The sequence below is a fragment of the Panthera onca genome, chromosome F2 (assembly GCF_046562875.1).
Source record: "Panthera onca isolate mPanOnc1 chromosome F2, mPanOnc1 haplotype 2, whole genome shotgun sequence".
Classification (NCBI taxonomy): domain Eukaryota; kingdom Metazoa; phylum Chordata; class Mammalia; order Carnivora; family Felidae; genus Panthera; species Panthera onca.
Window position 1 is genome coordinate 19,513,383 of NC_138356.1, and position 13,018 is coordinate 19,526,400.

A 13,018-nucleotide genomic window follows, 5' to 3' on the forward strand; every position below is an offset into this window, starting at 1 on the left:
CTAAATCGAACTAAAGAGACAATATGGTCTCTTCTACAAGCAAAATTAAAATGGAATTTCCATTCAACATTTTTTGTTGTTTAATATATTATTTTTCCAGAATAGGATTTGTAGTTTTGAGCAAATATAAAATGAGATATTTTTAAATAGTCTACTTTTCCTAATCTCAAAATCATTCTTATGGTCAAAATTTTTAAAGAAATTTTGTGTTCTTCACTTGTAAAACACTTGGTAACTCAGGTAGGAGTAAGAATTTCAAGTTGCAGAAATTTCAGTTTTGAAATAATACTAACAGTTATTCAAAAAATGTATAGAATTTGAAACAACTTATCAAAATCAACTGCTTCCAAAGCTTGATTGTCACACTTTTTACAGAAAAGCTAATGTGTTTAAAACATCACATTCCCCCTATGTGTTCACTCTTATGTGGATCCTGAGAAACTTAACAGGAACCCATGGGGGAGGGGAAGGAAAAAAAAAAAAAGAGGTTAGAGTGGGAGAGAGCCAAACATAAGAGACTCTTAAAAGCTGAGAACAAACTGAGGGCTGATGGGGGGTGGGAGGGAGGGGAGGGTGGGCGATGGGTATTGAGGAGGGCACCTGTTGGGATGAGCACTGGGTGTTGTATGGAGACCAATTTGGCAATAAATTTCATATATTTAAATAAATAAATAAATAAATAAATAAAAATAAAACATCACATTTCCCATATGAATAATTGGAAAGTAGCATAGTACACTGCTTACAAATCCCCTAATCATGAGAGATTTTTTAATTTAAATGTATATGCATCAGAAAAGTATTGTCAACCTAAATGGGTGAGAAGCTATAAAGAACTAAAGACTGAAGTTAATGATTTTTTGAAACTTTGTAAAGAGCAATTTAGAGCAGCTCCTCATGTCTGCAGGAAGCTAGCTGGTGAAGGCCGGAGGCAACACACACAGGAGTGTGAACTAACTCAAGGTGTCAAATGGCAGCTTGGCAATTGCTAAGGGTGTCAGACAGGAAAAAAAGCATGTAGAGCAGGCAGGCCCTTTTCCAAATCTGTGGAGGTTGGTTTTGCCAGCTCTACGATCTGAACCGGAAAGGAGGCTGATTCTATGCAACACAGTATCTTAAAATCACTTCTCATGCCTATTTTGGCCGGTCTTGTTCTCCGAGTTGTACTATTGCGTGATGGCGACTGTCATGAAGTTCCAACTACACTTCCGTGGAAAGTGCATGCCATTATCCTGTCATAGATAAGATACAATTTACTTTTTATCATGCACAGGGATTCACTTTTCAAAAACCAATATTATTACTTAGTGACATAGTTTCATTCACTTAAGAAAGGAGGAAACAATTTTTTTCAAGGAAACCCTATTTTGTCTTTGACATTCATTTAGAACTGATACCTGTTGTTAAAGGATAACTTGTTTTTGTTTTTTATTTTTTTTATTTTTTTTTTCAATATATGAAATTTATTGCCAAATTGGTTTCCATACAATACCCAGTGCTCATCCCAAAAGGTGCCCTCCTCAATACCCATCGCCCACCCTCCCCTCCCTCCCACCCCCCATCAACCCTCAGTTTGTTCTCAGTTTTTAAGAGTCTCTTATGCTTTGGCTCCCTCCCTCTCTAGCCTCTTTTTTTTCCTTCCCCCTCCTCCATGGGTTTCTGTTAAGTTTCTCAGGATCCACATAAGAGTGAAAACATATGGTATCTGTCTTTCTCTGTATGGCTTATTTCACTTAGCATCACACTCTCCAGTTCCATCCACGTTGCTACAATGTTTCTGTTTTTTTTTTTTTTTTTAAGTCTTAATCCTGGTTTTCATACAGGTATAAAATGAACACATATCAAAGACTTACTCAACTCATTAATTAGTAAGGGGACCAGTAAAGTGTTACAACCAGTTCAAAGGACGGTTAAACCCTCAGATACACAGTCAAATAGGAAATGCTGAAGTTATAAAGAGATGGAAAAACTGGCAAAACTGACCAATATCTGTAGGGTACCAACCAATTACGTTCAAATGGATACAATGTATGGGCTAGAATCATTTGCAGTACTGGCAATTTCTATAAACAATGTCCATGAAAAGTCCATGAAAGACTCAGAACCTCCACAGAATCAGGAACTAGAAGGACATGCTAGGAAAAAATGATTTATTTTCCATTGTCTGTACTCAGTAATCTCTCATCCATTTCAAAACCTTACAATTTTATCCCATAATTTCCTTGCAGAGAAATGTCACCAAATGGCATGAATTAGGACATAAAATGGAGCGCGATCCCAGTGCACAGTGTAGTATAGCAAGTTTGTCACATAAATTTATTTTAGCACCTTGCATCTATTTTGTAATGTTTTTCACAATACACCGTATTTTTCTAACTTCATCATTACTTTTTTCTGTTTTCTTTTCCCAAATTCTATGAGTTCAAACTTATAGCTTCCTAAACTTATTAGTTCCCTCTTCTTAGGTTTTAATTGACCTTTTACAATTCCCAAAAGAAATGGGCTGTAAAAGTTTAATTTACTAAAAAATCATGGATCTCAGTCTGAGAATACAAGACATTTCATTAACAAATATGAAAAGAAAGGTACTTTCAAACTTTACTGCCATACCTTGGTGATATTGTGGGTTCAGGTCCAGACCACTACAGTAAAGCAAATATTGCAATAAAGCTGGTCAATGAATTTTTTGCTTGCACAATGCATATAAAAATTTTGTTTACGCTGTATTGTAGTCTATAAAATGTGCAATATGATTATGTCTTTTAAAAGTATACACTTTAATTTAAAAACATTTTATTGCTCAAAAATGCTAACCATCACTTGAGCTTTCAGCAAGTCATAGTCACTGATCACAGATCTCCATAACAAATAAAATATTAATGAAAAAGTTTGAAATATTGAGAGAATTAGCAAAATGTGACAGACATGAAGTGAGCAAATGCTGTTGGGGAAACAGCACTGATAGACTTGTTGCACACAGGCTTACCACAAACCTTCCATTTGTGAAAAACACAATATCTGGGAAGCACAATAAAATGAGGTATGCTTGTATTAATTTACGTATGTAAGTTATAAATGGAGAAATTTGTTTCAATGGAAGTGTAGAATTAATTCTGCGTCAGAGAGAGCAGTCTATTAAATGTACCTGAAGAGGAGGGTAATTTTGTTTCACTTTACATGCAACATGCTTCCGGGATTTTTATTTTATGTGGATTCTATGGTTATAGAAGTAAAAATGAAAGCGATTAATCCTTTTTGGAAGATAGAAGCTGATGTTTTGTGCATTGTTTTCATATTTATCCAAAGGAAGAGGGATATTCAGTTGTCTCAGGATTGGAGTATCCAATGGGGAAAATTTAAGCAAAAGAGCATTTTTTTTTTCTCTAAACATACTGAACTTCCATGACCACAGATGACATAAATCACTGATTGATTGCATTTAGAGAATCCAAAAATAGGCTATCCATGTGGAATAATACTACTGCTGAAGTTTATAAAGCACTTCCTCTGTTGGCAGATACAATGATATGCTGACATACGGCTGGCAGCCGGTTTCCATGTGATGCATATCACCATTCCTCAGCACTCCTAGTCCCTGGGTGTTTACATACTTACGGTGAAAGTGTTTTAGAAAAAGGATGAATGGCATTTCTTCTAAAAGCAACCCCAGAACTTGCTCTTGGGTGTATGAAACAGTTTGTACTATGGTTGAGACATAGTTTAATATTCCTCTAGAAAAATTGTTGAACAAGTTGGCACAGAACATATCAGCTCCTGTTTTTAGAAATGTTCAAGATTTCAGCTTCTTGTCCCCCTCAAAAAGTCTGATGGGTTTTAGTTTGAACATACGTAGTATTTCCTGTTGACATGGATAAAGCAAACAGGTGCATTAATATTATTAAACCCTATTTTAGGGAAAACCAAAGTAAAACATTTAAATGATCTATTAATAGTAATGTTTGTACTATCTCTACGATTCCAAAAACTTACCATTTTAGAGTTCTTCCCAAACTACATGTTTTACTGAGCTAATGTTCCATTTTTAGTTTATATAATTTACAATAAACAAAGGATAACTGAATGTTTATTATCTTTTCAGGAGTAAAGCCATTAAATCTGGAAACCAATCAGTAGGATTGCTTAATATTCTGAACTATTATGGGAAAAAGTAACACAATTGACTTATTAGCTATGTCTTTTCTTATGAAAGCAGGTTTTAGTATTTGGGACCAAAAGGTAAATAACCAAAATGCTTGTTTAACTAAAAATATTTTTTCATGGTCACTTTAAAATTTTATGTTTTAAATGAGTAAGATTTAGCCATTTTGATTTTATCTTACAAAGCCAAAAGGGTATTTTTCATAGTTCTTTCTTAAACATCAGAGATTGTGTGTTCTATTTTTGGTAATTTGCAGGAATGTGAGTTCCCTCTCTATTACACAAAAATTTCTGAAATTATATTTCTGCTGTCCTGTATACTGTTATGGAGTTTTAAATCCAAGACTTTTTTTTTTTTTTTTTTTTTTTTTTTTTTTTGCATTTATGCTGTTTCTTAAGGTATGGCCCTGCAACACCGGATCCAATAATTGAGAAAATTGAACAAAAAATGAGTTAAATTCCAAAAATAAACACTAATTTACACGTAAAGTGTATATTTCAGGATTAACTGTCTTTATTTTTTTCTTTGCCAGCTTTCCTTACACTAGTTCATCTAGTGCCTCTCACAATCTGCTGGCTGTCTAAAGAATCTAGACCTAGCAATTCACCACTCGTGAAATAATAGAGGTCATCTTATCTAGTACTTTCATCTGCTCCATTCCATCCAAAGAAGAGAAGTGACGTGTTCTAAATTAACTACGGTAAAAGACTGTGACTCTCAACCCTGAGGCAAGGGCTTTTCGGTGCAAAGCCCATCTCTTATATTATAGCAATATAAGTTTTGTTTTTATTTTTTCCAGTTTTATTGAGAAGTAATTGACATGCATCCTGTTTAAGTTTAAGGCATACGGCATGATGGCTTGATTTATATATATTATGAAATGATGACCGCAATAGGTTGAGTTGACATCCATCATCTCATATAGACGCAATAAAAAGAAAAAAAATATTCTCCTTCTGATGACAACTCTTAGGACCTACTGTCTGGAATTTAAGTTTTAATCTGATTAACAGACTATTTTCAAGTTGTTGGTACTAAAAAAAAAAAAGGTGCTTTTATTTTAAGATTGAAAATCACTTAAAAATGTTATTTTGCTTATTTTGATTTTTAAATAAACCTTTTTATTTTAGAGCAGTTTTAGGTTCACAGAATTGTTGACAAGGTAGTTCAGAGGGTTCCTATGTACCTCTCACCCAATTTTAATTGTCATTAATACCTTATATTAATATATTTGTCACAATTAATAAACCAATACTGATACATTATCAGTAACTAAATCCATACTTTACTCAAATACCCTCAGTTTTTTTCAAATGTCTTTTTTCTATTCCAAGATCCCATCTAAGATATCATATTACATTTAGTAGTGATATCTTTAGGCTTTTCTTGGTTGTGACAATTTCTCAGACTTTCCTTGTGTTTGATGATGGTAAGAGTTTTAAAGAGTACTGGTCATATATTTTGTTGATTGTTTCTCAGTTGAGATTTGTGTGATATTTTTCTCATGGTTACACTGAGATGACGTGTTTGAGAAGGAAAACCATAGAGGTCAAATTCCATTTCATCGCCTCCTATCAAGGGTATATACATACTATGAATTATTGCTATTGATATTCACCTTAATCACTTGTCTTTAGATAGTGTTGGTCAGGTTACTCCACTGTAAAGTTAGTCTTTTGGCCCTCTGTTCCATATTGCACTCTGGTAGAAAGTCACTACCCATAGCATGCGCTTACAGATTAGGAAGTTATTCTCCACCTCCTTAAGAGCAGAGTATCCATATAGATTATTTGAAATCCTTTGCATGCCATATTTGTCTATTCTTACCTATTAATTTATTTAGTCAAACATTTATTTTTGTCAGAATGGATTCATAGATATTTGTTTTATATTGCATAATAACCCAATGCTATCTTATTTATTTTGTAGTATAAATTGTCCTAGCTTCTGCCATTAATAGATTTTTCACTTGGCTCCTTTATCCCTTTGATATATTCCCATTATTGTGTGTGTGTGTGTGTGTGTGTGTGTGTGTGTGTGTGCGCACGCGCGTACATGTGTGAACACCTTCTTGCTTTCTGGCACCACAAGATGCTTCAGGCTTATCTTGTATCTTTCCTGCCTCAGTCCTAGAATCAGTCATTTCTTCAAGAATTCTGGTTCTTTCATTAGAGAATGGTATTAGGAACCAAGATATGGGTGTTAGCTGTGTTCTTTGCTATTGGGATGTCATCACTTCTAAGCCCTCTCAGCTGCCAGAGTAGGGAGATATATGTGTCTATAGTAACCCATGTATATATCAATATTCATAAATATTTCAATATTTGGCCTTCTGTATATGTAGTGAGCTCAACATGAGTTATGCTGACGTCTCCAACTCTAATAATACATTATACATGGATCAGTCTAGCCTTGCTTTCTATAAACTCCCACTTCAACAGTGAGAAATTTGGCTCCCAGCATCTGTTATCCATTTGCTTCATTGTCCAATTCCAGAATATATGTAGCTTCAGATTTGTTAACCTATATGTACATGGAAAACAACTTTATCAGTTAGTATACAGTATTTGTGAACAGTTCTTTTTGGTTTTGGTTTTACAGACTCCATTCATTTTCAAAGTTACTTAGGTTAGCACCTTATTCCATCACCCCCTTCAGTTACATTTCATACATCTGTAATGCATCTAGATGCTTTGTTAGTGTTTTGCTTTCCATCTTGGGATCTTCCAACCTCCTAATTGATTTTTTGTAGCCGCGCACTGAAGAAAGTTCTCAGACAGACTAAGCGGACGTGCAAGGTGCCTCTGCCAGGGAAATAACAGCAGCAGCAAACTGTACATAGTCTTTATTTCATGTTTGCCAGGTATAAACATCAAAGAGTGTCAATGCATGGGAGGAAAACACAAAGAGCCTCCAGACATAGACCAAGTACACATCTGGTGTTTATGGGAAAGCATGTAGGAAAGATGTGCAGTTTCAATGACAGCCAGGCAATTACAATGGTCTGTTCCCTGATTGGCTCCTGGGGGATCATGGGGTCTGTTCTCATAGTGCTATTGCATTCGACAGCCTTGAGACCAGAACATTGCTGATGTTTCAACAATTACCCCATTCCCTCTCCCAGGGCTTGCAATACACTCTGTAGAAATAACTCCACAATATTTTTTTTCATTTGCATACCCTAAGTTTTACTCTATTGTGTGAAGTTCTATAGGTTTTGACAAATGCTAGTGTCTTGTATTTATCATTATAATATCAGAATAGTTTCACTTCTTTAAAATATCTCCTCTGATTCACCTATTCAAACCCCTGCCCCCCTCCCAAACTCTAGAAAAATTGACTTTCTGAAACTCTAGATTGGGACTCAACATCTCTAGAGTTAACTGCCATAATCAAGGGAGGGCAGATATGATGTTTTTTTCATACAGGAGTTGTTGTAAGCAAAGTGGAAATTTAATTTATAGCGATATCCACTTTCAGGAGTTGTGGGCCCTTATTTTTATCTTAATAGTATTTGAACAAAATAAACAAAATACCTCAAGTTACAGAAAAACATTACTAAAAGAGGGGAGAGATGATGGATGAATTTGAGTCATCAAGAGAGTAAATCGACAGGTCGTATTGCTTTTGTCTTAAAATTTCAAAATATGTTTGAAAATTTTTTCTTAATTCATGGCTCAATAAATTTGAAACCAAAAGGTGACCAAAGTTATCCATGTCCTTAGGGACCTTCCAGATTATTTTTGAGGGAGGGGGATATGAAAGGACAATTACTATGCAGTAGTTATTATGTTGGTACAATAGGCACACGGCAGAATACAGGAGTAGTTCTGTCTTCCCCGAGGAAGACTTTCAGTAGAGAGGACATCTGAGCCCTGGGAGAAGTGTCAATGTCTGAAACAGATAAATAAATGTAGTGTATTCTAGGCAGGAAGTGAAACCTCTTGGCATATCAGACAGTGACAAAATTGAGGAGCTACCTGTTAACTCTATCTGAAGTGCAAGGGTTAACTGAGGTGAGCTGGAGATGAAAGTGGCGGGACATCAGGGTGGACCAGGATGGATCACGAGGGGCTTTTGAGTTTAGATTTTATCCTGGGAATTGGGAAACCACTGTAGGACTATGGAAAGGTAACAGGTACCTCATATGACATCTTAAAAAGCCCACTCTGGCAGGAAACTGGTGGGGAGAATTAGGAAGGGTATGAAACTTGACCCTAGAAAACTCATAGATGGTGATTACTGCAGTCAGGATGGGAGATGATGAGGGTCTGGTTGAGGGCAATGAAAGAAAGCATAGAGCAAGAAGGAATTATGGGAAATATAGTGACAAAAATAAGGAGGTAAGAAGAGAAAGAAGACAGTGAAATAAGTAGCACTGAAAGGTAAAGTTGAGAATGTTCTCTAAATCCTACTAATCTTTATTCTCATTAAAAGGGGTTTGAAACTTTGATGGCAAACAGGCACATTTTGTGCAATTTTATATTGAATATTTCATTGTTATATTCCTAAGCATGATTGCCAAGATCTCCATAAAAATATTAATTCAGGAAGGAACAGAGTCTAGATATTTCTTCTTATTAAGACATTAAATCTTATTAAAAGGGGAATATAAAAAAACTAGTTCAGAGTTAATGGCATGTCTTTGACATGAAAATGAATTTAAACTTAGGACTCTTCTCTGTTGTGAGGAAATTCTTCTCTCTCTCTCTCTCTCTCTCTCTCTCTTTCTCTCTCTCTCTCTCTCTCTCTCTTTCTTTTTTTGGACATATAATTCATAAGACTAAAATGTTCACCCATGTTGGTATTCATGATATGCATCTAGAGTTTAATCCAGAATGAAATTTGTCTTTGGCAGGACGAATCTTTAAAGCAATTACAAGTAGTTCATCAGCCGTGGATCTTGCCAAGTGACACAGAAAGTGAAGGAGTAGAAGCAGAACAAGATAAACGTGAGTAGACGTGGCTGTTTACTGACAAATTGTCTTCAGCTAAAGGAAATCCACAAGGCAGGCATTTCCTGTTCATAACATTACACGTCTGCAAAAAATGCAGGCTTGTTTAGGGAGACCATGTAAAGATGAGCTCTACTTCAGGTTAAATGTTGATTCTGTGATGTTTTCATTGTGGTGCAGAGTCCTACAAGCTGACCCTGCAAGGAAGAGTATGTAACACCTCAAAGGAAGTGAACTGTTTTTCCTGAAGACCAACACAGAATGTCTGTTTTGCGATGTCAACCTTCTTTGAATATTGTGGAATTATAGCAGTGATAACTTGTGATTATCAAACAATTTTGAAGTGTGTTGGGATCATCTCATCATTATTATATGTGAGATTATCATTATTGGTTAAATGAATAAGTGCATGGACAGAGAAACTTGTTGCTAAGTTCGCAAAACAAATAATAGTATCACAATATTTAAAGCATATAGAATATATAACTCTTGATTTAAATCACTAGGTTATAATCATAACAAAAAATGGATTACTACACTTTGGCATGACTCAGTGTGTGCTTTCCAGGGGTTTACTGACATTGTCAGATATATGGGCTCAGCAATCCAGATGAGAGGTTGGAGTCTGGACTATATGGAAATAACATCACTTTAAAAATAATAACATATCCAAATTTACTTTTTTAAATCAACGAGAGCCTGCAGGGTGGAATAAAAATTGTAATTGATAACATAGCTCTCATGATAATTGGTATGAAGTGATTCATTAACAATTCCCCTATGCCATAGCTACCAGAAAGACCAATATGTTACATGGCTAACATTATAATCCTGTACCCAGGGGGATCTAGAAAATTACTCTTCTGGGTTAAAAGGCCTTAAAAAAATTCTTATCCCACTTCTGTAGCTGTAAGCTTATGTGGCCAGAGGAAACGCATCCAGGAGAGGGATTAAGAGCAGAGTGCTCAGGTGAGAACAGGCATACAGTAGAAGTGTCACTCAGCTGGCACATTCAGAAACACAGTGAATAACACAGTGACATTTTACAGATTCTATTGGAATCTGTACACCTACTTCAGACAAACAACTGATGAGACTCAGAAAGTGGGCTGTACTTGAACCTAATACAAAAATAAAGAGACTATTTTAAAGATCTTCAATGCAAGGGATCCTAAGTGAAATGATCTAGGATAAAAGCAGCATGAGATGCAAAGAGGAGAATACCCCCATGTAGGAAAGCATTAACAGTGGTCCCAAACTTTTATGCAAATAAATGCAAACCCAGTTATACTCCCTGTCTACTCTCCACTCACTCAAATGTACATAAACTCTCATTCTACACTTTGGATCACTTTGGTGATCATTTTCACCATATCCTCTTGAGGCCTTAATAAGTTTTGTGTTTAAAAAAAGCCTTTCATGGTAGTGTGTGTTGTATAAAGACAGTATATATAATTTTGCTCTGTTAGAGTCAACACACAGGTGCCCGAAGTGAGGAAGTTAAGGTGAACAACATCCTTGCAGGATCACAGTGTGTTAATTTTATGAGCGGGCGATAGCTTACAATGAGCTGGAACTTAAAAGAACACAGCTGATCAAAAGAGTCTATTTAATCCATGTGCAAATTTAGACTTATTTTTTGTCCTTAAATCCATGTATCTCCAATCAATATTAAGTCTAAAAAATAGCTTAATAATGCAAAGGAGATAAAAATCCCCCAAATTGTCTTTAACTCTTGTCATCTAATCATATTGACTTTCTGCATATAGTTTCACATGATTTTGGTAAGTTGCAATAATTTCCTCTTCCACTTGGATGCGAAGTCTTTGAGAGAAGGAATCTATTTTCTTTACCACATTGAGGTACATAATAAGAACTCAATAACTATCAGAAGGATGAATGAATGAGTGAATATATTTCTTTGATACTTTCTAATTCATTTATCAAGACAATTGGAAATTTTAACAAATAAAATAAATAATAATTGTGACTGAATACTTGCAATAAACATTATTTATAGCTTTTTAAATTTTAATATTGGATTTATAGTTTAGCCATGGCTTTTGCCATATGGTCTATCAATCACTCTTAAAAAAGCCATTCCTGAACTCTCCTAACCATAGACCTAGCACCAAAAATATTTGATTTCAGCAATGTTGTACTTGGAGGTGACCCTTGACAATGGTAAATTGTTTGAAATAAAATCAGGGTTTAAAAATAATTAGGTAGTAATAAGAGCCATCTGGAAGTGGAATGCTAGCTAGCATTGTAGCCAAGCTCCGAGCACAGAGATGCAAATACTTTTCAAGAGCAGCATCCAACATTCAGGTGCGGGGACAAGTGTGAGATGAAGCCACTGAGGCACTAGCGTCTCCACTGGTACTTGTACTCAACGCGTTTGGTTTGTGAAAGAGCTGGCAAGGTAATGTATCTACCTCTTGATTTCCTCAGTGAAAGAGAATTAATGACATGAATACATGTGAACCCAATATCTGATTTAGAGTCTAGAGGCTCGTGTATTAGAAATTTATGAGTGAGGAAAAGGACAAGATTCATCATTCCAAAAGTAACACCTGTTTCTTGACTCAGCTTTCTATAAATTATACCTAGGTAGTTTTATAGCATTTTCTCATTTCTCCTGAGACAAAATTATCATGGCAGAAAGTTTCCAAATAATGTCAGGATCTTTGTAGCAGTGCATATTTCCTATTGCATCATTTAAAAATAAGACAGCTCAAATAAGTTTTATAAAAGAACACCTTTTAGGAAAAGATGTCTTGAATAATTAAATGGGAAGCTTTAAAAACTTCTATTGTAAATAAGATAAACAGAAACCTTAATTAGATTTTTTTATTCTGCTTTTTTTTTAAGGTATAAATCACAATTTAAAAAACCTCATGTTAGAAGTTTGTTTTTAATCTCTCAGATTATAGGGTGAAGTCACTAAATAACTCATGTCACAGGGGCTCCTGGGTGGCTCAGTCGGTTGAGCGTCTGACTTTGGCTCAGGTCATGATCTTGTGGTTCATGAGTTGAAGCCCCGCGTCAGGCTCTGTGCTGACAGCTCGGAGCCTGGAGCCTGCTTCGGATTCTGTGTCTCCCTCTCTCTCCCTGCCCCTCCCTGGCTTGTGCTTTCTCTCTCTCTCTCTCTCTCTCTCTCTCTCTCAAAAATAAACATTAAAAAAAATTTTAATAACTCATGTCACAGATATTTGAATCTACTGGGATACTGTTTGGTGTTCATATTACTGGGCTTCACTTCAGACATATTGAATCAGAATCTCTGCAAGGGACTCTGAATTCTGCATTTTTAATAAACCCCTCAGGCAGACCTTGATTATTCTAAAGATTGGGAACTACTGGATGAAAAGTCCAATGAATCAGAGGGTTGTGAATTGTTTCCATAGTGTTGTTAGATTTTAGACCTTATGTCTCTACGCTACTTTTCCCATCTGTAAGTTAAGTTTGGATGTAAAATGTGAGAATGGAGAAAGAAGGCTGAAATTTGATGGAACAAATGTGGAGTGAAATTGAGATACAGGCCATCCAGTCGGTAGATTCATTATCTACATGGATATAAAGTCATAAAATAGCTATCGTCAACACAGCCAGTACCTTCTAATTATGTTGTGAACTTTTAAAACCTGAAAAACTAAGGTAAAACAAACAAACAAACAAGCTAAGAAAAAGAAACAAACAAACAAATGAAATAGTAGAGATGTCCAAAATAAAGAAATAAGAGTCAGAGTTAGAGGTGCTAATGCAAGTGTGACTTGTTGAGACCTAAGATATGGATTCAGGTTTTAGACCCTGGAGTCTGAGGTCTTAATAGCTGTAACGACTGGTGATTTGGCACTGGGTCTGCCTAAGGCAGGGAAGCTGGTATGAGGGGCCTGTATAGATA

General features: G+C 35.6%; 1 protein-coding gene across 1 annotated transcript in view; it reads left to right on the forward strand.

Moving 5' to 3' along the window:
- CF2H8orf34 (chromosome F2 C8orf34 homolog) overlaps nt 1–13,018 on the forward strand; it is a 408,213-nt gene that overhangs the window by 369,681 nt on the left and 25,514 nt on the right. The window contains 1 exon segment of the mRNA XM_060610698.3: nt 9,018–9,111. Within this exon segment, the coding sequence (XP_060466681.1) occupies nt 9,018–9,111 (94 nt within the window).